The 27,178-nt window shown below is 47.0% G+C and overlaps 1 protein-coding gene across 2 annotated transcripts; it reads left to right on the top strand.

Moving 5' to 3' along the window:
• Positions 1-504: 504 nt before the first annotated feature.
• TRIM29 (tripartite motif containing 29) lies at positions 505-26,529 on the top strand. 2 transcript variants are annotated; one of them, XM_044997381.1, is made up of 9 exons: positions 505-1,694; positions 9,179-9,274; positions 10,926-11,159; positions 11,583-11,781; positions 15,227-15,310; positions 18,213-18,278; positions 19,572-19,673; positions 20,879-20,955; positions 24,783-26,529. In XM_044997381.1, exons 1-9 carry the CDS (start codon positions 837-839, stop codon positions 24,843-24,845), a joined length of 1,779 nt encoding a protein of 592 aa, XP_044853316.1. In that variant the 5' UTR covers positions 505-836; the 3' UTR covers positions 24,846-26,529. The 2 variants fall into 2 exon arrangements, with proteins under 2 accessions (XP_044853316.1, XP_044853315.1); XM_044997380.1 differs by having other exon boundaries at positions 18,213-18,302.
• Positions 26,530-27,178: the final 649 nt, after the last annotated feature.

Genomic DNA, 27,178 nt, shown 5'->3' with positions numbered 1-27,178 from the left:
AAAAGTCAGCTTTTTTGAGCTTCTGATTGATTTTTCCTTTGTATCTCCCACGTTGTTCTCTTTTTTAAATGCATGGCAGAGCTGCCTAAAGCTCTTGATGCATGCCCCATGGCATGGAGTTTATATGAGATCAAAATCTAAATAGATAAAGATACAGGGATCATTTATACCTAGTATGAGCCATTAATTTTCTCCCCTACCTGTACTCGTCACCTTAAATCCTAGGGAGATGCCATCTTATATACAACACATTTTATTCACCGTATTCATTTTAATTTCAACCGTATTTTGTGTGCAAATATTTCATGCAAGTACGTGAGAGAAACTCAGTGAAACCGATGTCATTGACCTCACACTCTCTAGCCCTGCCTACATCTGAAAGGAGGTAAAGCTCAGCTCCTGATGGCAAGAAAGTCATTATTTTCGAAACAAGCTGCAGAACCGGTTGCTGCATCTTAATCAAAATTATTATTATTTTTTTTTTAAAAAAAGGATATAAACAACCCTTCCTCCCAAAACCTGGTTAGGCAAGAATGTTCTGGGTGTGGGCTGCCTTGTATAATTAATCGCACAGCTGTGGCTTCTGATCCCTTTGTAACATCTCTCTCTCTCTGGCTCTACCCAGCATAGTTCTGGTGTTCTCCACCTCCCAGCAGTTCAAGGTGTGTCATTTAGGCAGAGGCTTTCCTGCATTCCGCCTCCACTCCTTGCTGACCCAACCACCAGCAAGGTTGCCTGCTCTGCAGAGAAGAGCAGTTGGACAGAAGATCTACTCCCTGCCAAGAGGGTTGAGAAAGGAGCAAGGGTACAGAAAGGCCAAATCGTCCCTCTGCACAATGGAAACAGGGTGTGCCGCAAGGACCAATGGCGTGGCTGGGAACCAAGATGATGTGACTTGTCCTTCCCCCCCTAAGAAAGATGGAGAGGAGCTGAAGAAGTCCAGCAGTCCCAGTGGGGGTGAGAAGGAAGGTGCCCAAAGCACCGGCAGTCCTTCTCTGGAGACGGGGAAACTGAAGAGCTCCATCTACTCGGGGACTGACTGGAAGAGGCCGATCATCCAGTTTGTGGAGTCGGACGAGAAGAAGTCAACCTACTTCAGCATGGATTCAGGGGACGGGAAGAAGCCATCATACCCTGGGGTGCAGCTTGGGGATGTGAGTCGGCCCCCCATCTCCTTTGTAGACAAAGGGGACTTGAGGAAACCGCTCTTCTTTGCAGAGTCAAAAAAGACCTTCTTCTCCAGTGAAGGAGAGGGAAGGAGGTCATTGTACTCAGGTGGGCAGATAGGGGACCTGAAGAAGCCCTCACTCCCTCTGGTGGAGACAGGGGACCTGAAGAGACCTAGCTACAACACGGCCAACAGAGTGCCCGGGTTGAGACCCCCGGTGAAGCTGGAGGAGGTCCTGTGCGACTCCTGCATCGATAACAAGCAGAAGGCGGTGAAGTCCTGCCTGGTGTGCCAGGCTTCCTTCTGTGAGCTGCACCTCAAGCCCCATCTGGAGGGGGCTGCTTTCCGGGATCACCAGCTGCTGGCCCCCATCAAGGACTTTGAAGCCAGGAAGTGCCCGCTGCATGGCAAGACCATGGAGCTGTTCTGCCAGACAGACCAGATGTGCATCTGCTACCTCTGCATGTTCCAGGAGCACAAGAACCACACCACAGTGACGGTGGATGTTGAGAAATCGGGGAAAGAGGTAACGCTCCCCACTGCCTGTTCCCATCATTCTTTCCACTCCTCTAAATAGTGGATAGCTCCCATTCTGTTCCGCCCTGCAACTCCCCCCACCCCAAAGAATGTCTAGGTATAATGCTACTTACTCTGGGGGTGAAGCACTGGAACGGACGTTGGATTACATTAGTAAGGCGCTGATATAATTTAACACACTGATCTTGGGGATGGGTGTGGGGCAACCTGGGTTCTAGTCCCTGCTGTGCCCCTAGCTCACCGTGTGACCTTGAGCAAATCATTTAGGACCCAATTTTTTTTAAGAGCAACCTCAAATTTTGAATGCCTCAATTTTTCGGTACACAAACCTAGTTCAGGTTCAAGGTATCTCCAGTTGGGGACCCAAAAGTGGTGGTCCTCAAAAACACAAAAATCAGTGGTCACTTTTGAAAAGGTTGGTCTGAACCTCCCTGGGGCTGTTTTTTCCCCCGTGGAGATGACAATAATGCTGGCCCGCCCTTTGTTGGGACAAAAACTGCCTAGTAAATGCAAAGTGTTATCACTGAGCTGTTCACGTGTACAGAAGCTTGCATGGCTGGAATCCTATTTGAGAGGGAGTCTGCAAGAGAGTGTAGTAGCCTCACTAAAATAAGGGCTAAAGATTGAGCACTTGCCTGCTAAACCCAGGGTTGTGAGTTCAATTCTTCCCCCCTTTGTTCAGTCTGTTTGCTGAGTGGATGCGGTACGGTTACTACAGAGGTATGGGACTGAGGTCAGGGCCCCATTGTGCTAGGTGCTGTATGGGCTAGTCCCTGCCCAGAGACCTTCCAATTGAAATAGATATGACAGAAAAAGGCCGATTATCCCCATTTTACACATGGGGACTTGAGGCACAGAAAGATCAAGTGACTTGCCCAAGGTCACAAAGGAAAGTGTCAGGAAATGAACCCAGATCTCATTCCTGTGCCTTAAGTGCAAACCCATCCTTCCTTTGAGGATTGGGAAGCTACTCAGATACCATGGTGAACAGGAAAATACAAATGCCAATATGGACAGAGCGGCTGAGAATTCTTCAGTGACACTAAATACAGAGAACTGGTTTAACTCTTCCCAAGGCCGAGCAGAAGGAAACGGCCTACCCTTTTCAGTTAAGTGCATGCAAGAGGGATTTCCAGGGAATCTAGAATGATCTGATATGTTAATAGTGAAGAAGGGCAGCAGGGAAGTCTGTCTAATCTCCATCCTCTCCTACACAGTTTGCAGTCTTGCTTGTAACATTGTCCTCATCTAGCTGCTTTTTAAAACCAGCCTAAATGATGGTTTGCTCATATCTCAGCAACTCTCTATATAAAGAAATCCCATCTAAATCCCTGAAGGTCTTTCACAGTCTGCAGGTTAATTTCATGCCTCGTTGTTACATTTGATGCCTTGTAGCATCTGCATCGCCTCTGTTCCCTTTAACATCATGTCTAATCTCAGGGAGGTCCCCGCTTAATCTCTGTTCTCTGCCTTAAAACACTGTCCGCCGTGTTCTCTCTAGTTCTTCTGATCAACTCAGGTCTCCCAGCAGCCCTGAATCCTCCCTGTTGCTTGATGAACCTAGTATATCCTGATTGTAAGCAAATGACCACAACTGGGCAGCACAAAGATAGCCTCCTCCCGCCCCCAGGACTTAAGTGATGTTATTTGATTTCTCATATCTGTCTTTGTCTATTTATTTGGCTCTCATTAGTGCCACGGCTGAGCCCCCGGGGAACTCAAGCAGGGCTTCAAATACATCCCTGAACTGTGTTATTTCCACTGCTGCTAAGCCTAAAGGATTTAGGGGTTTATCCATATGAATCACACATGTGCACAAGGGTTTTCTAGACTACAGGTTTTGGCCATGTTGTAACTTGAATTAATTGGAAATCAATTAGTTTAACTGTAGTTGTTCATTTGTTTCTGGTGCTGGTTAATTCACTCTAGGCTGAACCATAATGAGGAAGGAACATGGGAGAGTATCTACATTAGCATTTATAATGGCTTGTGAGTGGTGGAAGCTAATTAACTTGAATTAAAAGGCCACCACAAACTGGAGTCAGAAACTTCCCACATACAATCAGGTCCTTCTGCTGCTCATCATCTGACAACAAAGGAAATCTGTAGGGATTCTCCTTCCTTGGAATCCATTGAGATTTAGCCCAAATATATGGGACTCTTGCAGCAACATTATTTTTCTTTCTTGTTATACTTGATCCTATTGATTGCTTTGAATGCCTGAGAACACGGTAAGATGCACCAACCTGTCACATACCAAACTGTGTTCTCCCTATCGTAGGTACTTATACAATCCCCTGACCATAGGGTCTGAGCACCTCACAATCTTTTTAATACATTTACCCTCACACCGCCCCTGCGAGGTAGGGCAATGTTATTATCCCCATTTTACAGATGGGAAACTGCGGCAGCCAGACAGACAAAGTGACTTGCCCAAAAATCACACAGGCAAGTCTGGGGTGGAGCAGGGAATTGAACGCTGGTCTCCTGGATAGCATTCCACCCACCGAACCATCCTGCCTCTCCTTGTCTTTCCCTCTGCTACACTGCAGAGTATCCACTTAAATCCTTCCCAAGGCACCCTTCCTGGTTAGTTTCCTGCTACAGATTTAAACAGACAGTAACACATCCTCAGGGCCAGGCTGTTGAAAAAGCAACAAATCATAAAGCTAAGAAAGCAGTACAAAATGTCGGCAAATGGTGGCTGCTGATAGCAAATGCACACACACAAAACTGATTCGCCAAGAGAATTCTGCAGCACAGATGACACCCGGCATTTTAAAAAGAGACACTCGGTTCACAACCAGTTTTGCAGGCCTGTTTTCAAACGAGGAAGTATCGGAAATACCCAACCACCACCGATCTGTAAATAACACTGCATTACCGTCCATCCCTAGCCTTAATACTCTGCATGTCAGATCAGATCTAGTGGAGAGTGCTTTGATTTTTTTCTCTCTTTTCCCTTTAAGGAAAAGTTTACATTGTACAGCAGGTTTAATGAAGTGGTTGAAAACTGACATTCAAGTGACTGGAACTGGGCGTTGCTCATTTCAACAAAGTGGCTTTAAATGGAGCGAACAAGGCTTTGAAGTTGACTGTTTATTCCGATGGTCTGGGGTGCTTCCACTCAGTGCCCTTTCTGTATTGTTACAGGCTGTCTGCTATAGAGCAAACAGTCACTGATATACACAATGGAGGCGTTTCCCCCCCCCCACTCCCCCATTGATGTAAGGGGAGGTTTTGGTTTGGCTTGTCTATGAGACCTGGTGTACACTGGAGGTTTCAGCCACTGAAGAAGTTTTGCTGCTATCCTAGATGTGATCCTAATGCAGACACTCTATTCGAGGGCAGCACATCTTGCACTGGTGTTATTGCCAACCTGAAGGCTGGGTAAGCTGCACTGCTGCAAATCATTGCTTACAGCAACTTTGCTTCTCCATTAAGATTTTGTGCTGGTGCAGTTATAGTCACAGGGCCAAATCCACCACTGTAGATGAGACCTGGAGTAACCTGAGCAGGGGTTCTCCAACCTTTGCATTCCACAGACCATTATGAGAGGGAAAGCTTGACCCAATCCCCCCACTGTTTGGTTCTTAAACTATTGGAAAAAGTTGAGCAGTCTGAGAGCAAAGTCAATAGAGCTGGACCTTGGGGAAGCCTCCCATCACAGGGAAATTTTCCCTAAGTAGTGTGGAGCTGGCACAATGTCTCTATGAGACCCTAAAAATCCCTCCTGTAAGGCTGTTCCTATGCATTGGTGTGGGGGTGGCTGGAGCATCACTGTGTTCTGGCTATTCCCAGCTGCCAAAATAGCCTCTTTGGGCCACAAGCAGCTGAGTGGAATTTAGGCCAGCCCTGAGTGCTTTAATCTGCACTGGATGCTCAACCGGCCTCCCAGGTAGCCCCAGAAAAAAAGGCAGCCAAGAGGCACCTTTGCCCAAACCCTCTGGATATGTTCAGACCCATAACTGGGTTCGAAAAAGAATTGGATGAGCTCATGGGGAATAGGTTCATCAATGGCATTAGCCAAGATAGCGAGGGACTCAACCCCATGCTCTGGGTGTCCCTACATCTCTGCTTGCCAGAAGCTGGGAGTGCACGACAGAGGATGGATCACTCGATAAATTGTCCAGTTCTGGTCCATTCCCTCTGAAGCATCTGTCACTGTCAGAAGACAGGACACTGGGCTAGACGGACAATTGTGTGACCCAGTATGGCCGTTCTGATGTTCTTACCCACTAATGAATTGGGACCTTTGTCTTCAGATCTTTTAATTCTCTTGTCACTAGTTATGCTGTATTCAAATTTCCTTCTTTTCCCCTTCTACCTCCAAGCTTACATTTAGATTATTTTCCCTGTTCTTTTCTGTGAAAAAAGGTTTTGCATCTTCCATCCTTTTTATAAATTACCTCTCCACAAAGTACTCTAATTTGCTTCAGTTACCACCCTCCTCCCCCTGCTACCAATCCACTTGATTTAATCTGCACCTTCCTTGTCTTTTGCTGGCGTCTTCGTAAGCTTTCCCATCTGCCCTTGGCCCTGGTGCCATATCTGGTGTGGATAACTAAAATATTTAGATTCTGGCTACCTAAATTGCCTCTGTGATTTACACCAAAAATGGTATTCTTGCTCTAAATCATAGAGGAGTAGGGTGACCAGACGGCAAGTGTGAAAGATCAGGGTGAGGGTGGAGGGGGGTAATAGGAGCCTATATAAGAAAAAGACCCAAAAATCAGGACTGTCCCTATAAAATCGGGACATCTGGTCACCCTCCAGAGAAGTGTTTCTTGTTAAAACAGCTGCCTCATTCCACCCCAGAGGCAGCTGCATTTCAGTGCTGGAGGCAGGGATAATTATAACTTATACAGTGAGCTAGTAATAATTGGGGGAATCCTATAGGGATCCATTTTCACAAAAAGTACCATCAAAATTCAGGATCATCACCACCACCATCCATCCATCAGCTTCAGTTCTCCTGACAGTGCTCTCTGTTCAGTCCCCTTCCCTCCAGAAAGAGTCGATCCATTCCAAAGAAAGCCCCAATGCTCTGCAGACCTAAACCCCTCCGCACTGTCACTTGCTTTCCAGCCACACCACCAAGATCTTGTTCCTGAAAATGATACCAGTAACCCTTACGAGAAAACCACCTTCGTAATCCAACTCTTTCCTTGACTAACCATTCAGTGCCACCAGAAGGTAACCCCACAGGCCTGGTTGTCTGTGAAAACCCCTTGCTGTTCAGTTTCATTTCTGAATTTGGGCTGGCTATTAGAGGATAATGGGGGCTTGGATCCAAAGGGTTCGCATCCCATGGCGTTCCACCTCTGCACTAATGGTTGACTGTGCCCTCTATATGACATTGCACAGCATGAAGGAGAGAAAGAAAGCCTTCAGGAAGACTGCTACGTGGTCAGGAGCTGTTCCAGCATAGGCTGCTCCAGGTAACCTATTCCCTAAACACAAATCAAGGAATTAAGTCTCATCCCTTCACCTTCCAGCTCTGAGGTCCAGCAAAATCTCCTCTATCTTAGATACATCAATATTCCCCCCACCCCATTGTCATAATATCTTTTCCTGAGGCCAATCCACCTTCCTTCTTCCTCTCATTGTACGTTAGCTGGAGCTAGTCGGTGAACAAGCCCCAGATGCATCCTTTCCCCAGCCACCTCTGTACACCTGGAACTCTGGGATATGGCTCTATGTGGGTAGTCAAAGTCCAACAGCCCAAAGGGGCCTTCCCGGACCTAGGAACCGTAAAATGGTTTAGAGGATCACAGATACCAACATGCAAAGATTGTTCCGAGCGAGATTTGGTGGGAGAAACGGGGATGCAACTTTTAACTTCACTGAGTTATATTGGAGTGGCTGGATTTTTTTTTTTTTGATGGGGCAATAGGAAAAAACCTGGCAAATTATGTTTTCCCTGATAAATAGGGACTTATTAAAGAGGGACAATTTGAACCAATGGGTCTCAAAAGCTGCTGCAGTTTGCTCAAGCTGGCACTCTGATACCATGGTGATGGGCACAAGTATAAGAACCTAGTAGATAGATTTCCTTGGCTTGAGCTTGGTTGCGCTTGTTTGGCTGACTTTCTGCTGTGTGCATTATTCATGTTGTGCAGCTAATCTCTTAAGTCGCATGGTACTCTTTCCACTACCCGACTGGATGACTGAAACCTTTAGACCCTACTTACACTCCAGCTATAATTAAGATAGGGAACCTACTTACAATGTGGCTGAAATTGCTAAAAGGAGCTAGATGACCTACTTCTGTTAGCCACAGCTGTAGCAGCTCAATCGCCTCGGTGTGGCCCAAGTACCCCATAAACAGGGACAGAGTGGGTTACACACACAGTGAGTGACCCCAGCTGCCAGTGGAGCCAGCGAGAGTTAAAGGTACTTTGGATCTTTGAAACTAGCTTTAGCTTAAATATGGGATACGGCACAACTGAATCATATTGTACGCAAACCAGCATTATATCCAGATTCCCTGACCTAGTTACAATTACAGTGTAAACCCAGCCTTATTACCCCGAAGTGGAAGACCTTGAAATAGTCACGCAAATTCTCCTGACACAATTCACTGTGCTGTGCAAAGATGATAGCCACCCGTCTTGGCTGAGCCCAGCGATTGGACCAGGGACCGCCAGAGCTAAAGATATGTATCGCTACAACCTGAGCTAGGCTCTCGAGGTGGGAACCAGGCCATCCTCACCCTTTGAGGGCAGAATGTGTAGGGAAACACGGCAAACACTGAGAGATGAGTTACACAACCCGCAATTGCATAGGTATTCGGGCTCTCTCTCTTGATATGAACATCCTCATTGACAAATAAATCAGTTTTACAAATGTTCGTGGGAAGCCAATAAAAAGGGCTCATGAAGGTATCAAAGCAAAGTTGCTGATTTAGACCAAGCAAATGTTTCCAGTCATCCCCCACCCTTTTTTTTTTGCTGCCTTCACCCAGCTCTATCAGAACATTAAAACCCAAGACTCAGAGCACATTAATCCACAGTCCTGTCTAAACAGAATTCCTGCTGGGGGCGTCATCCCCGGTTGCAACACTAATCAAACGTCATTCCATAATTACATGGAAACTGCTACTGCTGCACAAACACGCCCTGGGTTGGGCCCTTCATTTCATACCCAGCTGAATTTTGAAACAAGCCTCTTTGCCCTCCAGCTAGTGACTCCAGCATGATTAAAAGCAGTACCATTTGCAATCCCACCCTTCCCAAGCAGGAGATTCTGCTGCTTCCTTTGCTTAGGGAGCCACATCTCTTGACCCAACTGAAGACATTGGGCTCTTTTCCAGCTGCCAGCGTATGATATCCATTGAAGTGGTGCCAGGAGCCTGTAGCTCCCAGCCATTATGGTTCAGGGCCAAATGCATAAGTAAAAGCAGAAATTCTCTTTGAAGTAGGCCATACGCTGCTCGATTTCACAGGTCTCCCCCTCTCCTCCCTCCCACAGGCCGAGCTCTCACTGCAGAAAGAGCAGCTGCAGCTGAAGATCATAGAGGTAGAAGATGAAGTGGATAAGTGGCAAAAGGAGAAGGATCGCATCAAGGTGAGGATGGGACATACTCTTTGGCTATCCCCAACTTTCCCCTTCTCACCCACATGCTTTCCCTTGTTTTTCACACTTTCCTGCCCCTTTCACCTCCCCCCCTTTTCCCATGCTCCGATTCTCCCGTTCATATTCTCACATCACACTCATTTCTCCCTCCCTCCACTCCTCTCTTATCACCTGATCAGCCACACTCATTCTAAGTCTGGGAGAATGGTGTCCGCTGCAGTTCTCACATGACACACCCTGCAGGAGACCAAACATGCACAAGATGGACTTGCTAGATGACTATCCTTGTTACCTCCTTGCCTGGGGTTACTGGTGCTCTCTCTCCATCCAGCTATCCAGAAATCATCACCAAAGGCTCATCTGTACACGAAGGTTGGGTTGCCTCAGCCATACTGGCATAATTAAAATGATTCAGCCCCCGCAATACGGATCAAGTTACACCAATAGAAAGGTGCCTTACACTACTAAAGCTTATTTCTGTATGGGAAAGGGAATAAGCTATACTGGTATAGGCACCTTTATACTGGTAAATCTACATTCATAGGAGGGGACCAACGTAAATATCGGTCAACATAATTCACACCCTACCTGGACAGCAGGCCCAACAAAGTACATACAGTCAACGAGAAATCCTGCCTTCTCTCAATCCTTCCACAGATGTACCTTGGTTTTCTTTCTTCCTTTAATATTATTTTGGGAAGCCAAGCTAGAAAGCCTAGGCCTGACCATCCTTGGTCATTCTGGGACATAATTTCAAAAGGGCCAAAGGACCAATCCTCAAAGGTATTTAGGTAATTCCATTGGTTTCAGTAGGAATTAGGCACCAAAATACTATTGAGGACCTGGGCCTAAGTGACTTAGGAGCCCAGGTCCTATTTTCAAGTGTCACTTCAGAACCTAGGACTCTCTTGAAGGTCCAAGGGACATAGGTTTGTCTACACTAGAAATGTTTGCTACCGTCACTACACTGGCATAGTTAACATGGCAAAAACCCTCCAAGTGTGGACATATTCATGCCAGTACAAACGTGTTTATACGGGTGCATCTTAGTGCAGTGTATATAAGCTATCTCAGTATAACAGCATACACACTAGAAGTAATACTGCTATAGCCATGCTGGTAGAACACGACCCTAGCAAACAGAGTTATACCAGTGTAACTTTTCTAGTGTGGCCAGACCTTCGAGTAGGGATCTCTGCTCCCATGGGCTGGCTGCTGAGAATGCTCCGCCACCCCCCAAGCCTCAGTCCCAAGTAAGTGACTCCCTTTAAGTGACAATGATGAATCTTTATTTTGCAGTAGCACCCAGAAATCCCACCCAGGGTCAGGGCCCCTGCTGGGTGCTTCACAAACACAGGCAGGGTCCCTAGCCCAGAGAACTTACCATCTAAGAAGTCTCCCTGCTACACTTCTCCAGACACAGCCTAGGATTTCAGCCTCTCCAGCTTGCATTTTGATAGGCTAGGGGATCTGCATGCACAAACGCTGCCTAATGGGATGAAGGGGCCTGCCCATGTGTGGAATAGCTGGAGGTGCTGGGGAGGGGTGTCTGCCTCCTGAATATACATTGTGATTGTGTTGGATTGCTGGAGTCCCTGGTCCGAGTGCCACATGCCACATGCCTTCTATATCCCCCCACTAGAACTTCACCACCAACGAGAAAGCTACCGTGGATCAGCATTACAAAGAGCTGGTCCGCGACCTGGAGAAGCAGCGGGATGAGGTGAAGGCTGCCCTGGACCAGAGGGAAGAGACCGCAGTGGAGAACATAAAAGAAATCGTGGAGGAGCTAGAAGAGAGGGCAAAGCTGCTGCAGGAGGACAAGGAGACCAGGGAGCAGATACATCAGATCAGCGACTCGGTGCTTTTCCTGCAGGTAAATTGAGGCTGCATCTTTCCTCCACTCCTGTTTCTACTAAGAAAGGGATACCTCTGATGGGCAGATGATCCACAGGCATAACAGAACGGGGTCAATTTACACTGGCTGACAATCTTGCTGTGAAATGTTAGAGACTGTTTTTGGGAGACATACCCCTGACATAAGCAGGAATCAACTAACTGAGCAGGTTATCCAAGGCTTTCAATGATCAGAGGGAGTTCACATGATACTGTATTGCCTAGGAGCGATGCACAATCTTAGCTGATTGACCCTGATACCTTTCATGAAACTTAACATCCCCCAACCTCCTCAGGCCCTAATCTCCATTGTATTTAACCTCTCCTGTACCCCAATCTCTCCTTAGCCTCCCCTGCATCCTAGCCTCTCGGTACTTTAACCTCCACACCTTCCGGTTGGCAGGAATTTGGCGCAATGATGAGGAACTATATCGCCCCACCGTCTCTCCCGACTTACAGCGTCTTGCTGGACGGGGACACCATGAGCCCGTCGATGGGGCTCCTCCGGGATGATCTGCTGAACGTCTGCATGAGACACGTGGAGAAGATCTGCAAGGCAGACCTCAGCCGGAACTTCATAGAGCGGAATCACATGGAGAACGGTAGTGTTTCCCTGAGCTGCTCCGCCCTCCCCCTTTCTGCTTTCTATTCATATCCAGAGTCAACCCCATCTCCAGGTCACAGCATTTCCCTGTAAAAACACTTTAACCTTATTTTTTTTCCCCATTGAAATTTTCCAGCCCATTCCCCAAACTCCAGCAAAGGAGGTGAGACAAAGTCAGCGATCAGGTCAGAGCTCAAAGGTCAACAGACGTAAGCTTCTGAGTCACTTCTGAAGATTCATAGAGCCTAAATTCTAAGGCCAGAAGGGAACGCTGTGATCAGCTAGTCTGCCCTCCTGTGTAACACAGAATGGGACTTCGCCATCTGTGACTTAGGCCTTGAAACACTGCTTGTAGCAATGCTTAAATACCTTCACAAATCTCAGGCACTTTAGAACATTTTACCAATAGTTTAGTGGACACTGCTTAGAATCTGGCTAACAAGTCCAAGGGTGTTCAGACTGCTGGGAAAAGTTATTTCAGGTAATCCAAAAAAACTCTTCCCAGCGTTCATATCTGCAAGCCACGGTTACACTGAAAGAAGGCAGAGTTTTTATCTAGTGACTGCAAGGAAATAACTCTACAATTACTTATTGGCCTTAATTAACAGACTTCCTGAGTCAACCCAACAAGCTCACCTGCAACCCATTTGATCTTTCATTCTTTAAAAACTTCACCGGGAGAAATAATATATTAGTGGAGTGAAACCTGTTTAATATCAGTCTCCAAAGAGACTCTGCTTGTTGTTATAACAACAGGTGCCTGCTTAATAGTCTTGCAAAGAGGCAGAACATTCAAACAGCATCCTGAGAGTTTTAATACGGCAAAAATAAATCAGAGCAAATAAACCACATCTCTATTCCCTAACGTAAGAGTCAAACCAATGCAATTAGCAAACTAAACATTGGGTGAAATTCACCTCTTTGCAGAGAGCTAGCAGAAGGCTCATACGCCACTCAAGGCCTCACAACACGGCTGAAGTCAGATGTAAGCGGCACGTAAGCCTTGCGTTGGCTCTTTGCACAGGGTCAATTTTGTGCATTTAGAACTAAGCCTGACCCAACACTTCTCATCCAAACCAGTTCCAGAACTCGGAGCTGTTTGCAATCCAGGGCAACTTTTTGCATGTTATGAGCCACACTAAAACCCCTTGATCTGAAAATCCTCACAGAATGGGGTGTTTGCAATTCCACATCCAGGTCTGAATTTCAGTCGCTTGAGCCCACATCTACGCACCCAAGAGAAAACATCCATAATCTTTAAGTGGTTTCCATTTCTGGCCAGTGCAGCAGATCACTCAACGGAAATGCCCAAGCCCCAAAGTTGTGATGTGGCTGTTTTAAACAAGGGGTTTAGTAGGGGGCCTCTTTCTAACTGACTGCAATGCATTTTACTCAGCTGTTCAGATCTCTTGGTAGCTAGAATCCCCTTAGGTAAGGGGTTGACTACTATAGGGAGAGTTAAACTGGAGGTGATGGGAAATCTCACAAGGACGGAGACTGCCAGCTGATGATAGCTCATGGATAGCAGGTGGACATAAATTTAGGTTGGGTTATAAAATGTCAGCTACTGTAAAGTGTTGCTCCTTCTTGATCAGTGGGGTTTCTGTATGGGGACTCATTAATTCAACGCAGACGGTACATTTCTCATGTGCAGTTAGATCCAAGCAATAAACTTAATACTTTGCTGGCAAAAGGTGCCAGATTGACAGCTCAGGAGAACAAAGTCCTTTATTTACCCAGGTTCAGTAGCCAGCTGAGCATTTTAATTCCTCACCCTGTCAATACGCCTTGACCCAAATGTCTAACATCCTCACCCACCCAATATGATCTGAGGCTTCCGCCTCTAGAGATGGGGCTGGAATTCAGTTTCCATGGCCCAAGCAGATTTTGACTCCCCTCTTCAGAGAGTGCCAGCTATCATGGGCAAGGGCCAGGGCCTTAGAACCCACTGACTCGTTTCACACAATCTGTTCAGCTTTAGGGCAGCCCCCTCATAGGCTCCTCTGCTTTTTCTCAGGCGTTTTGCCTGCGGGCGGAGAGGAGGTCTCTCCTATTCCAATGCTCGGGATACTCGGCAGATGGGGGCATCGTGACTAGATAAGCTGACCCAACTCATCCCCAAGTAGGCTGCCCTGTGATCATGGTGGACACGCTGAGTGAGAGCCACAGCCCTCCTGACTCAGGGGAAGTCTTCCTGTTGGCGTCCAAGAACTTCAGATCAGACCCTTTGTTTGTAAATGGATAGGCAGTATCTGGAGAACATTTGATGGGCATGTCCCAATGCACCCCAAAACTAGCATGTCATTCCCTGGATGCCTGCTAGTGGATAACAACTCTCAGCTGTCACCAGTAGCAGCCGAGTTGGAGACTTTGACCTACCAGTGAAAGGATTTGATTCCAGTTCCATTCCCCTGAGCCATGGTTACTCTATCTTCTCACTAGTGATCTTGGGAGCGCAGTCCGTGTGGAAAGAGGACAGAAGGAGATGGAGGGGGAGGCTGCTATGCAGTCAGAGAGGCTCGGATATAGCAAACGAGCGTTATCTGTCCAATCCGTGTAATGCCAAGGAGAATTGTGCAATAGTGAGAGGCACTTGCTGTCCATCCCTCAGCTCTTTGGGAATCATCCACGAAGCTGCTAGTAGGGAACTTTCTTATTTTGTCACACCGAGCCCCATGCTTCTTGTCACACATTCATGGGGATCTCTAGTGCTGGTTCATCGAGTGGCTGAGTCCCCCCTTTCAGTCCTCTACCTCTTCTATGAGGAACTGCTGCTTCCCAAAACATTGGTTACTCTATCTTCTCACTAGTGATCTTGGGAGCGCAGTCCGTGTGGAGATGGAGGGGGAGGCTGCTACGCAGTCCGAGAGGCTCGGATATAGCAAACGAGCGCATTGTCTAAGACCCCATTTTCACCAACAGACCCTTCTGCACCGAGCCTTGATGCATTAATGATGCCAACTCTGAACAGAGGGGCAGGAGGAAAGAGGAGAGGGAAAGAGGACAGGGAGGAAGGGCTAATGTAAATTCTGCCAGGGACAGGTCTTTATTAGACAACTTTTCCAGCGGGATCCTGTTGCGACAGCGGCTCCAATCCTGAGCCTAATGAAGTTAATGGGAGTTTTGCCACTAACTTCAAAAAGGGATGAGACTGCCTCGGTGACCCTGGAGTCAAGTCCACTTAGATACCTTTGTGCTGTACAGCCACCCTCGCTTCACCCCATTCCTAGGGCATTCCAAGGAGCCCTAGACAGGAATTGCACAACTAAGGGAGTCTGTTTTCAAAGGATCCATCTTGCAAGGGCCAAATGGTTTTTCCCTAAAGGTCTGAGGAAGGCCAAAGGGGAAAGCCCTGACCTGACCTGCCCCATCCCACCCACCCCTCGCCTCTGCTGCTTCCAATCCTACCTCCTGCTGACCCAGACTTTGCTCTGCTCCTCCAGGTGATCACCGCTACATGCTCAATAACTACGAGTGGAACCAGCCTGACAACGTGAAGAGATTCTCCATGTTCCTGACTCCAAAAGGTACCGGACTGACCCTTCTCTCTCAAGCTCTCTGTCCGTCCACGGCCGGGCTGCCTCTAAACAAAGCAGGGCGCACATGACTCAGAGGTGCAACGTATGGCTTGTAATTTGCTTCCTCTGACCGCTTACTTTTCACATCACCATCCTGGAATCGGGCAAATTCAGCCCCTTCATACTGTTCATGCCAGGTCTGGATCTGACCCCGTGTTCTCTGTCTAGCCTAAAAACACTGAGACATTTTTGCGCTCTCTGAAACAGGGCAACAGACAAAACGCTGCCCAGGGTAACTTGCTTTGAATGCTAACAGCATTCAGTGCAAAGCCCGGAAGAGCACAGAAGGGCTCAGGGCTTGTCTCCCTCAGACAAATGTGTGCTCTGACCTTGTCTTAGCCAACATGAGGCAAAACCCTAGTGAAGACAGGGCAGTCTGAAGATTTAACATGAGTTAGCAGATTGAGCTCTTTACCTCAACCTGCTAACATGTATGAAAGCTCAGGAGATGATCTACTCCCAGCTGTGTCAAGGGATTCCTGGGGAACATTGGGCATATCACGGCTCCACTCACTGAATAGACTGAGCCTCTCGTATGGAGAACTGCACTGAATACCATTGGTCACAATGTTATCCATCCCCTGCATTAGTAGGTGGACATATTACAGTGCAATAGACATTATGGACTGGATTCTACAAACGCTACAGGGAGCAGTGTTGACTACTCAGAGCTGCCCCATTGACGTCAATGGGTCATTCACGTTAATAAACCAGATGGGAGTGCACAGGTTAGTAGTGCACAGAGCTGGCTGAATGCTACAGAGCCATGGTTGGAATTCACACCAACGCCCTCAGCCACCCCTTGTTGGTTTGTTATTTGCATGTACACACTGTAGGAGAAGCAGCTGCTGCCCTAACAGTGCCCCGATTGGCATGAGAACAGGGGATTCGTTCCCTAACGAGGCTACTCCTTAGTTGGTATTTGCTCTCAATCATTTGCTGTTTTAATCAGCCAATGAGGGAACAAAATCAAGACCATGTAATTTAGGCAACAAATCACCTACTATGAAGAATAACAAACAGCACAGAGTCAGAAAGTGAGTAGTTCCCAAAAGACACGGGGGGTTGAAAACTGTTTGCCCAAAGATCTCAGCAAAGAGTTACACATGGTAAAGCTGTTTGCAGACAGCAAGACTGGTTCGTAAAAGATTCACAAACAGGAAAGAGAGCTGGATCCCAAACAACTATTTCTAATAATGAATAACTTCACAGCAAGTTATCAAACCTGTACATTCCTTTAATACCCATCTCAATGCATCTCCCCCTGGGTTTGAACAGACACCCCCTCTTGTGGCAGTGCTGGGGCCCTTGCACTCTCCTCAATTAGTTTTCAGAGGGAGGTTTTTACCAATAGGGTTTTTGTGACTGGGAACCACAGGGAACCCCTTAGCACTTGCTATATACAGAGACAGTCATCTGCTTCAGAGCCCTCTAGTATGGTAGTTCTCAAACTTTCGTACTGGTGACCCCTTTCACACAGCAAGCCTCTGAGTGCGAGCCCCCTTATACATTAAAAACACTGTTTTATATATTTAACACCATGATAAATGCTGGATGCAAAGCGGGGTTTGGGGTGGAGGCTGACAGCTCGCAACCTCCCTTGTAATAACCTCGCAACACCCTGAAGGGCCCCAACCCCCAGTCTGAGAACCCTGCTCTAGCAGCAGTAACTAACTCAAAAATCCTCACAACGATCCCTGTGGCATGGGTGTTATGCTCCACGTGCGGAAACCAAGCAAGGTGAAATGACTTGCCCAAGGTCACACAGCAAAGTCAGTGTCAGCACTAGAATTGGAAGTCAGGAATTCCTGGCTCTCAGCCTGTTCCACACACACCACTCTGTAAAGCAAACGATTTAGTGCATGTGCAGATTAGCAGTGAGAGGTCTATCTAGAGGATGTACTACAAGGAAGCAAGCGTGCAGTGCTTAATCTGATGGCCCCACAGTACCATACACGACAGGCTGCCATACCAGCTACTGCAAAGTAATCCTAGTGGACACTAGAGTGTGATGTGGTCAAAGGTTATTGGAGTCAGATTCATTTGCAAATCAGTCATTTGTGGCCATCTCAACCGCTCATCTAGCAAGGGGCAGCTCGCTCTCTGTTTAAACCACCTGCTCACAACTGAAAAGCTGTAACAGGGAGGTTACTTGTCCCTGTATCTGGTGAGCTTTGCAAGGGAGCAGTGCAGACGCTGCGGCTACAGCATGTGAAAGGAACATGAATGGAAGTGCTAAAATGAGAGCAGCCCACAGGGTGGCAGCAGATGCACTTCAGAGATCTGGCTCCTTTCCTCTTTGCATATGGCTTTGGTGCCTGGTAGCTTGGAGAAGAGGTACGCCACGGAAACCCACACCTCTGCAGCAAGTGCTGGGGAAACCGTCTATGGCGGTGGAGGTGGAGGTGGAGGTGGAGGTGGGGAGAGAGAGAAAGAGAGTGTGTGTGTGTGTGTAAGCAAGAAACTTTTCCCTATTACACGTGTCTCATGTTTGGAGTCCCAGCTCTTCAGGTATCTCTGCAAGATAATCATGCTGAAAAAGCATGAGTGGGCAGTTTAATGTAACTAATGATGACTTTTTGTTACACTGACAGAGCTTTGTTCACACCGCTTAGAAAGAGGGAGAGAGAAGCAGCCCTTCCTCTCCCACCCAGGGCATTGTGAAAAGAACAGATGGACAATTCTTGTGCGACTTAGACCGAGCCCTCTGGCTTGCTTTAACCTCACCTGTACTGTGCTGGTTCTGATTCTAAGTCTGTCAGGAGGACTGTTAGTGGAGCAACACCAGGGCACAGGCCTAGGTGTGGGTCATCAGGAGCGGATTGCTGAACTGGATTCTCTTGTCTTGCAGCCACTTTCAACAACCGAGCGTGGGAATATTCCTCCTTCCAAAACACAGAGGAGACACTTGGCATGGGTAACTCTGCTTTCTCAATGAAAGGTATTCCTACCACCTGGGCCAGGGCTTCTCGCCATTTTCTACCTCCTCCACCTCCTTTGTTTCTCCACCCTTGCCCTTTTAGCCACTTTTGGGGCAGCCCTAGCTCACTATTTGAACCTTTTCTATTTGGTTTATATCATCATCATCTACATTGCAATCAGGTTCAGGGCCCCATTGTGCTCAACATAGTTAGGGAGAGTCCCTGCCCCTTATAATCCAAATAGAGACAAAGGGAGGTAGGAAATATTGTTATTCCCATTTTACAGATAGGGAACCGAGGCATAAAGAGATGAAGTGACTTGACCAAAGTCATGCAGGCAGTCTGTGGCAGACACAGGAACGGAATGCAGATCTCCTGAATCTCAGGCCTGTGGCTTACGTACGACCATGCTTCTCCTCTCATCTCTGTTTTGTGTAGATTGAAAGCTTGGGGCACAGACTATGTTTGTACAGCACCTAGCACAATTGGGCCCTGTTCTTGGTTGGTCCCTTGGCACTACCAGACTAAACACTTGCCCTTCCCCTTAGGTCTCTCTTCATTTCTCTGTAACATTCTCTCATAGCCCTTCCTGTATGACCCGCATGGCTAGCAGGATTGTCTCCTTTTTACCACATGCTCTGCCATTAGACTCCCCTCAGCAGGAAGGGCCTGATCCAAAGGCCTGGTGAGGACTCCTGATGACTTCACTGAGCATTGCCCAGGGTCCCAAAGGCTGATGGTGAAGGAGCTTTGGTAAACTTGGAGTCTGCCTAATGATTCTAGTTTGTGGCACACTGGTTTATTAGGGGCTGGTGCCAGCACCATCCATTCCGCATCACACGTGCGTGGCAGTTTCTCGGCAAAAAGGCTCTTCCCTCCCTATGCAGAACTTTGAGACCATACAAACACCCTGCTAACGCCTACCTTCTCTCACTGGGCCTGGCTACCTCATACCTACTCCCGCATTTGCAGCCCTGGCCTACCCCTTCCTCTGTTGGGTCCTGCCGAGGTTTTCAAAGTCCAAGAAGGTCGGGATGCCAGATCCCTAGGCAGCTTTTTAAAACCCAGAGCACCACCTTCTCCTCTCGTTTCTGGCCGTTAAGAATCCGTTAAAACTAAACAAGATAGCTGTTGGGTAATTATCAGTCCTTTGTTTGCATTCCCAGGGAGCTCAGGTCCCTCCGCCCAGCAAGTGCCAGGCCATTCTACAGGTTGATGATTACACAGACAAGGACTTTTGCCCCTGGAAGGCAACATCAGGAAGTAACATAAGCTCTTCTCTTTTCCAGTGGGCAATGGAACTAAGATGCCATATCAGTTCTCCCAGATAGGGCAAAGTTCACCTGGTGACTTCAGCAAACAGTCCGACGGGAGCCTCTTCACTAAGACTGGTACGGGGCTTTGGGGATTTAGCAGCTTTATACTTCTCCCTATCTGCCCCTTCCACCCCACCGTTCAGGGGTCAGTCTGTAGTGACTGACCTGAGGGGGGTGTTTAATCCCATTCTCTGTTGCTCCCCCTGTGAAAGGCAGCCGGGAGTAATGGCACATGTGACCCCCCGAACACTCATTCTGGCTTGGTTATGGGAGTAGCTTAATGCAATGCAGGATTTTGCTAAACTTTGGGGTTGTCAGATCTAATGAACAGTTTACGGTGATTTGTTGGGGGGTGGGGAGAGAATGGAAAGCAAAAAAGTTATTTGGGCAGTGGTGTGGGGGAGGGAGGGAGTCTAGTGAATGACATTCATTGACCCCTCCTTGTAATATCCTAATGGAGACACCTTTACTAACTTAATAATGTGGGAGGCAGTGTGGCTTAGTAGATAAAGCACTGGACTGGGACCCAAAAGACCTGGTTTCTAATTCCTGGCTTTGCCACTGGCCTGCTGGGTGAATTTGGGCAAGTCACTTCCATGCTCTGTGCCTCAGTTTCCCCATCTGTAAAACGGTGGTACTGATATACTTTGAGATCTACTGACAGAAAGTGTTATCCCCATCAATTAAAACAGAGGCGCATGCACTTTCAGGGTGAAATCCTAGCTTCAGCCTTCACTGGACCCAGGGTTTCACCCTCTCCTCCTCACTGGCTACTGCCAAGAGTTGCGATTGCATCAATTCCTGCTAAACAGGGTCAGTCCTGGCCAATATATGAATGGGAGAGCTCAGGATAAAAGCTATGGTTTGGGTTGCTGGAATGCCATCTTTCAGCTAAGCTGTAAACCCAAGGTCTTGATTTTTTGCAGTAATTAAAGATCCCTTTGCATTCTTTGTAAAAGTTAGAGTAATTAGCCTGGCATCTTGGCCTAACTTTAATTTGGCTAATGACATTCTGCCTCCATAAATTCCCCTGACATTTTAACTGGATAGGTTATTTTTTCATTCCTTTCCCCTGAACTGTTGAATGGTGGTGCCACCATTCTAACAGGGGCTGCAATCCACCCCAGAAGTGGCCGCGTTTCAGTCGTAGACTATATGGTTCCTACCTATGTCTATTTTCTAATTCTGTAATTTGCGATGGTGCTTGCAAGAAGGGGTATTACACAGACCAGATCATAACCCCATCACTGCTTCTAACTAGCTATTTTGTATTGTCGCAGCTTACCCTGCAATAGTGAGACACCAAGCTACAAAGGTGCAGCCGCAGACATGGAAATCCTCCAAGCAGTCCATGCTGGTGAGTCATAAGACCTGGACTTGTGCACTTATGGGGCTCCGGCAAGAGAAGGAACTGCTATGGGAGCACCCTGGACTTTGGGAGTTATAGGGGTGTTTTGAATCTGGAGAAGGTCCAGCAACTAAGCTTCACCAGTGATCGTATTTCTTATTTTTCAGTCAACTCTGTGTCACTGAGAGATGGGCAGAGTTGCACGGTTCAGATCAGATTCCAAACCTGCCCATGGCTCAGAAACGTTTGGATGCAGGGTTTTGGGCCAACCCCATTTCAAATCTTAATTTGGGGGCTTTACATAGAAATTTGCTCCAGTCTAGACTTTGTCACAGTCGCTTAGACCAGGGCTTCTCAAACTGGGGATCGGGACCCCTCAGGTGGTCGTGAGGTTATTACGTGGGGGGGTCGCGAGCTGCCAGCCTCCACCCCAAACCCCTCTTTGCCTCCAGCATTTATAATGGTGTTAAATATACTAAAAAGTGTTTTAAATGTATAGGGGGGGGGTCACACGCAGAGGATTACTGTGTGAAAGGGGTCACCAGTACGAAAGTTTGAGAACCCCTGGCTTAGACTCAGCAATATTACTGTTCACTGCATGGGAGTCACCTATTATAAGGGTGGTCTATGGTGCCTAGAAAACACATACTGTGGAGTCTGCACACCACAGACCATAGTGTAAGACCACCTCACATACTGATCACAGAGCCTTGAAGGCTGATGGGGTGTAGCACTGATCAAGGATCAGTCTTTATGGAAAGTGGGCCCAATTCATTGCTACTTCCTACCTTATGTAATCATTTATACCACTCCATAGTGGTCATAAAACACTCCTAGATCCATGTGGTCATGTTTTGCACCCATTTCCCCCTGGTCTAAACAACTACCAATATTACCAATCCCATGTGTTCAAATCTCACAAGCCAGGCCATCCAAAACTCAAGAGATTTAAAAAATAGTCCATTTTGGGGCTGGTTCTTTTTACTTGCCTTCTGCTTTTTGAGCCTTTATATTTCATGTTTTCAAGATTTCCTTGCAACCATGATGGCTAGAGGCTTACTTTTCTTAAAAAACAAAACAAAACAAAAGCAGAGATTCTTAAGTAATTGCCTGACTCCAGGAGCTAGGGCTTCACAAAAATATCTCACCAAATATCTCAACTCACAGGAATCAGAAACACTGGACTACAGAAGGTGCAAGGCCATTTTATTTAATTCCAAAATAAAAACTGGATTAACAAGCCCTTAGCAAAACAAGTGATCACATAAAAACCTACTTGAACCTATCTCTCCTGGTTCCTTTATCTCCCTTAGCACTGAAATACCTTAGCATCTTGCAAGATCTAAATTAAATGCATGAAGAACTCTTTCTCCCCCTCCCAAAAGAAAGTTTATCTTTTAATGATTGTTATGCATTTGTAAGAACATGCCATTGCCTTAAGAATAAGAAAGGGAAAAATCCCAGGAGTTAGGAGCACTTACCAGCTAGAGGAGAAGAATACAGCAAGCAGCAGCCACTTGGAAAATGCCTGCTTTAGGGTGACAGCTGTTTGGCTCTGCAAAATTTAAAGGACTAGACCCAGAAAGGCATGCTGGGAAAAATGTTCCCATAAGAGATATCCCTGCAGTAGGGGAGGTTAGGAGAGACCAGGAAGTTGCTGCTGTAGCACATTATAATAATGGGGGAAGCAAGGCTAGAGAAGTGGGTTTCCAGTTCCATCTGGGAGTGATAAGATTGAGGGTAGATCTACTATCTACTAGGAGTGAGCCCCACAGTGGGCATGGACCTGTTGTGACAGTCCAGTTCCATTAACACAAATCACACCCTTACTAGTGCCCTGTTATTAATCCCACAGTCTGGGTAGATTCCCCCCCTGTAAACACTTGAATCTCTTTCTCATGCGTATAGTAGTTGGGGCTATTTTATTTTTATAGCTTATATTCACCAGCTAGACCTGAACCAAACAATCCAGATAATATATATGAGCACTAAAAAGTTGCAAAATAGATACATGCGCTCTGGACTGCAGTGGCTCTGTAGGAGCTGTTACAGTCTATTGGGCCAATAATCTGGCTTTTAAAATAGCCTTAAATATGTATTTAAGTAATCCACCTTCTAAAAGGCCTGTAAATATTAATTCATACAACAGACTGCAATGCTCTAGGAGGCCAGAACTGCCGGCCCGCAGAGAGTTATTTAAAGGGGAGCTTTTCTTCTTTCTTTAATTACGCTGGAAATTGGAGCTGTAAAGCAAATGGAATTCACACACGAGAGGGCATTGAACAGCAGGTATTAGAAGTGTGGGCTGAACAGCGGGACTGGATGGACATGTTACGTCCATCCATCCATCTCATGCTCATCACTGCATAGTGTATGTGATGTTAATTGGTATGATTAATAGAGATAAGCCCAAACCAGTCCTTTTAGAGATCTACCCAACCCTTCCCAAGATACGATCTGGATCTAGGTCAGTATATCATGATGAAGCAAAACCAAGGCTCTCTTTGCTTTTATCCCATTGGGCCAATGCTAAGCAGAGATATCTAAATCATGAAAAGGCTGATTCGCTCATTTTTCCCTTGTGCTGGCTTATCGCCTATTCATGGCTGCACTAGTTTTGACACTTTGGGACTCCTTAGAACTCTGGCCGGATCAGCATATTTTTTGGAGTGGCTCTCACAGGGCCCAGCAACATTGTTGGGAGCAGAGGCATTTGGGTAATTTCCATAAGCAATGCACTGCATTCTAGGAGGTAATTAAGAGGACCTGTTGAGCTGGTGCAGCTACGCACAGCAGAGAAGTCATGGTAGATTTTACCAGTACAGGTGGCTCTGAGTTGAAGATCTTGTCTGAGAGGTTGCAACCAACTAGCACAACTAACCCATAACATGGCTGTTGTGTTTTTCAAGAACTGCAAGCTCCCTCATTCCAGTCAATGTTGTTTTTTGCAACACACCCTCCCCAAGAATAAACATGGCCAGATCATCCGGGCGGTAACAGCAGGATGACTAGGTTAGATGCTGATGGGAAGTGGCACAACTGAAAGCAGCAATGAATAGAGTGGGGGAAAGTTTGTAAAATAGATGCTCAAGTTCAGCTTTGTTCCTGTCCCTTTATCATTCATGAAGATTTGCACAAACTGAGTTTTGTTTACATGGACTTTTAAGGGCTGGGCTGTTTTTCACACAGAAACCTATATTCACATGTGGACTTAAGGACAGACAACAGCACTGGTTATTTAACAATGGTTATTCCTTACAGTCACGTTTAAGGGCTTTGCATCATCCAGCCAGAGAGTAGAAACACACCATGCAGTTTAGCTGACCCATCACACATCGTGCATAGGTCAACGTTTGTGAGCATCCTATAGATTCAAATTTTAGTTCATCAACAATTTTAGTTCCGAACAATGAGTAGCTACGTACAAAAATCAAAGGGTGAAATTCAGCCCTGCCCAGAGGGCTGGCAGCAGACACATGCACCCCCTAAGTCCTATTTTGAGGGCTCACGCGGGATTTAATTAATGCAGATACTTGGTGTAGACCCTCTGCCTCAGAACAAAACTCACCCGAAGTCTGTGTGCAGCTGGAGAATAAGGGCTACGTTTGCAATGAATATGTCAAGTGGCTCCAGTTTCCAAAAAGGGGGAATGGGTGGTATCGGTCTGCTAAAAGAATGGCTGGAACTGTTAATATGTAATGGTTTGAGTGGAAGGGGTATGCGGGAGGGTTAATTACCGTAGATGGTAGAGGCAGTGCAAATTTTGTGCAGGTCAAGGACAGACTACAAGCTACAGTCCTGCTCTTAATTCACATGCCCCAAATTCTCCATTGCAGTCACACCACCGCCCCTTTTACGTCAACAAAGGCAACGGAGTAACTTCAAATGAGGCACCTTGAATCCCGCTGTCCATGGGAAAAGCCAGATGTGCCGGGAGTGGAGAACCAACCAAGAATTTTCACATATGAACCTGCTACTATATTAAACTTCCTGCTCTAATCTCTGGAGGGGCTGGATAGGGTGGTCGGTGCTAGAGGAAATGAGGACTTTTCCCAACTCATAATCAGTCCCAGGACCGTTTTATATTTCTCTTGAAAGCTCTGCCGCCCCGGAGAACTGTAACAAGCACAACCCTTGTAGATTTCTTATTCCCTGTCTCGCAACACCCTCCTCTGCCTGCAGAACAGATTGCTCTACTTCTCCTAGGTGCTTGGGGGAAGGTGGGATCTTGGCTATGGTGTGCACTGAGCCCTTCCCCTCCATCATATCATAGCATGTGCTTCCTGCTCTCCCAACCACATAGTCATCACTGAATGAATTTGTAGAGCTGGTGAAAGGTGCCAAGTTGGAGTCTGAAGTGCTCTTTCTATCTACAAGGCAGGGCCATCCTGGGAACTGGCAGGCCAAGCTTTGTCTCCTCCATCCACCTGCCTCACACCTAATCTGCAGACATTCCCCCCCTCCCCCAGCGGGAAGGGCAGCGCTGTCTCTGTGAGCCACTCAGTCCTTGGCCTCTCGATGGAGACACTCTTGGGCTCCCCCTTGCCAATGTCCAGTGGGTACCACATGGTGGACACCGCCTCTGCACTAAGGAGAGCTCGGAGTCCCACCCACTCCTCTCACAGTGGCCACCAAAGATGCCTCAGACTGTAACCACTTCCAGTCACTCCTCCCCTGGGCTGGCTGCCAATCGATGGCAAAAAGGCTCGACAGCCCATTAACGGGCCCCCCCAGCCACCGCTTCAAATTAAAAAAGAAAAGGAAAATCCATCCCACTAATGGAAGATTGATTAGATGTCTTAGGTAGGCTCCCCCGCATCTCCCCGCAAACAAAATTGGCTTATATATTTTGGTTCCATTATTTTTTTCTGGACCAGGAATTTTTTGTTGTTGTTGCTCAGGGTAATATTTCAGGGTTGGTTTTTTTTTCTGACTATGCTCTGGACAGAGCGGTCGCATGACTGTTGCCAGCCAGAAAGCAGGGCAGAAGCGATTAGTGTTCCAATGATCCAACTTAGCTTTTTCCTCTGGGCAACAGGGAGGGGTCATTGTAACTATGCAAAATCTCCAAGAGCATCAGAGCTTGCTGCTGCTGGCTGCTGAGCACCCTCAGCTCCCCATAACTATCAATGGGAACTAAAGGCACATTGCAGGATCATGGCCTGGCTCTCTGACAATCATAAGTTGCTGCAGAGCCGAGAAGCGAGTATTTGCAGCTACTTTTCATGACTTGTTCAGTTCAAGCCTTCCTCAGGTTCACAGCCAGCCCACCCCTTCTCCCCACCCGGGCCCGCTCACACACGCATGCAGCACCTGGTTGAATGAGGTCACACCTATTGCTTGCTGAAAATTACTTTATGGTTAATCCCCATGGCAAAGCTATGTGCTGTTTTTTTAATCTGACTCTGCAGACAAAACTTCCTCTTTTATATCCATGTTTTAAATGAAAGGACGGGGGAGGGAAAAGGAGGCTGGGGTTGAGTGGGAGTGGGGTTGGGTTTGTGTATCTGTTTGCTTTGGAAAAAAAGCTAGAGTAGTATGTGTGCATGTGTGTGATATTCAAATAAACTAAACTAAAATAAACCCATGCTGCTGTTTCAAGTCAGGAGCATGTGTGTGTATGTGTGGGGGGGGACACAGGTCCCAAAGTCACGGACCTAGGGGAACAGCGCACAGTAATATAGTATGTTTAGCAAGCACAGGGGAAAGGGGCAGTGATGCATTGTCTAGATACGAGGGATGGGGTAACTTAGGAAGAGGATTTCCCTGGCTTCTCCTCCAAATACAACAATGATTGCTTTTTTCCAAAAAGTGTCCCTGATCTGGGCTCCTGAAAGGCACTCTGATTGTTTTCGTCTGATAAATGCTCCCACTTCCTTCATGCGTATTTGTTAGGAGACAGGAATGATCCCCAGAACCCCAGATCTAAATAACCCACAAACTTTGGGGTGAGCTCAGATCTGAATCTGAATTTCATTGCAGGCTCTTATGTCTATAATAAGGGAAACTGACCGCTTTCTGCCTCCGAGACCTGCCCCAGTGTATATATATATATGTCTCATTCCCATCTCGATAATATTCCCTACTTTAGACTTGTACTCTGATAGGCCTGATTCCGATCTTGCCCACATCATTTTTTACATTGGTGTAACACCATTGACTTCAGTGGAATTGCTCCTGATTTACCCCAGTGTGAGAGAAGAATCAGGCCCCCATTTTCTCCACCGAGCAC

This window comes from Mauremys mutica, chromosome 22 (genome assembly GCF_020497125.1).
Source record: "Mauremys mutica isolate MM-2020 ecotype Southern chromosome 22, ASM2049712v1, whole genome shotgun sequence".
Lineage (NCBI taxonomy): Eukaryota > Metazoa > Chordata > Testudines > Geoemydidae > Mauremys > Mauremys mutica.
Note: the sequence above shows the minus strand (reverse complement) of the source record. Positions and strands in the feature narration are given on the sequence as shown.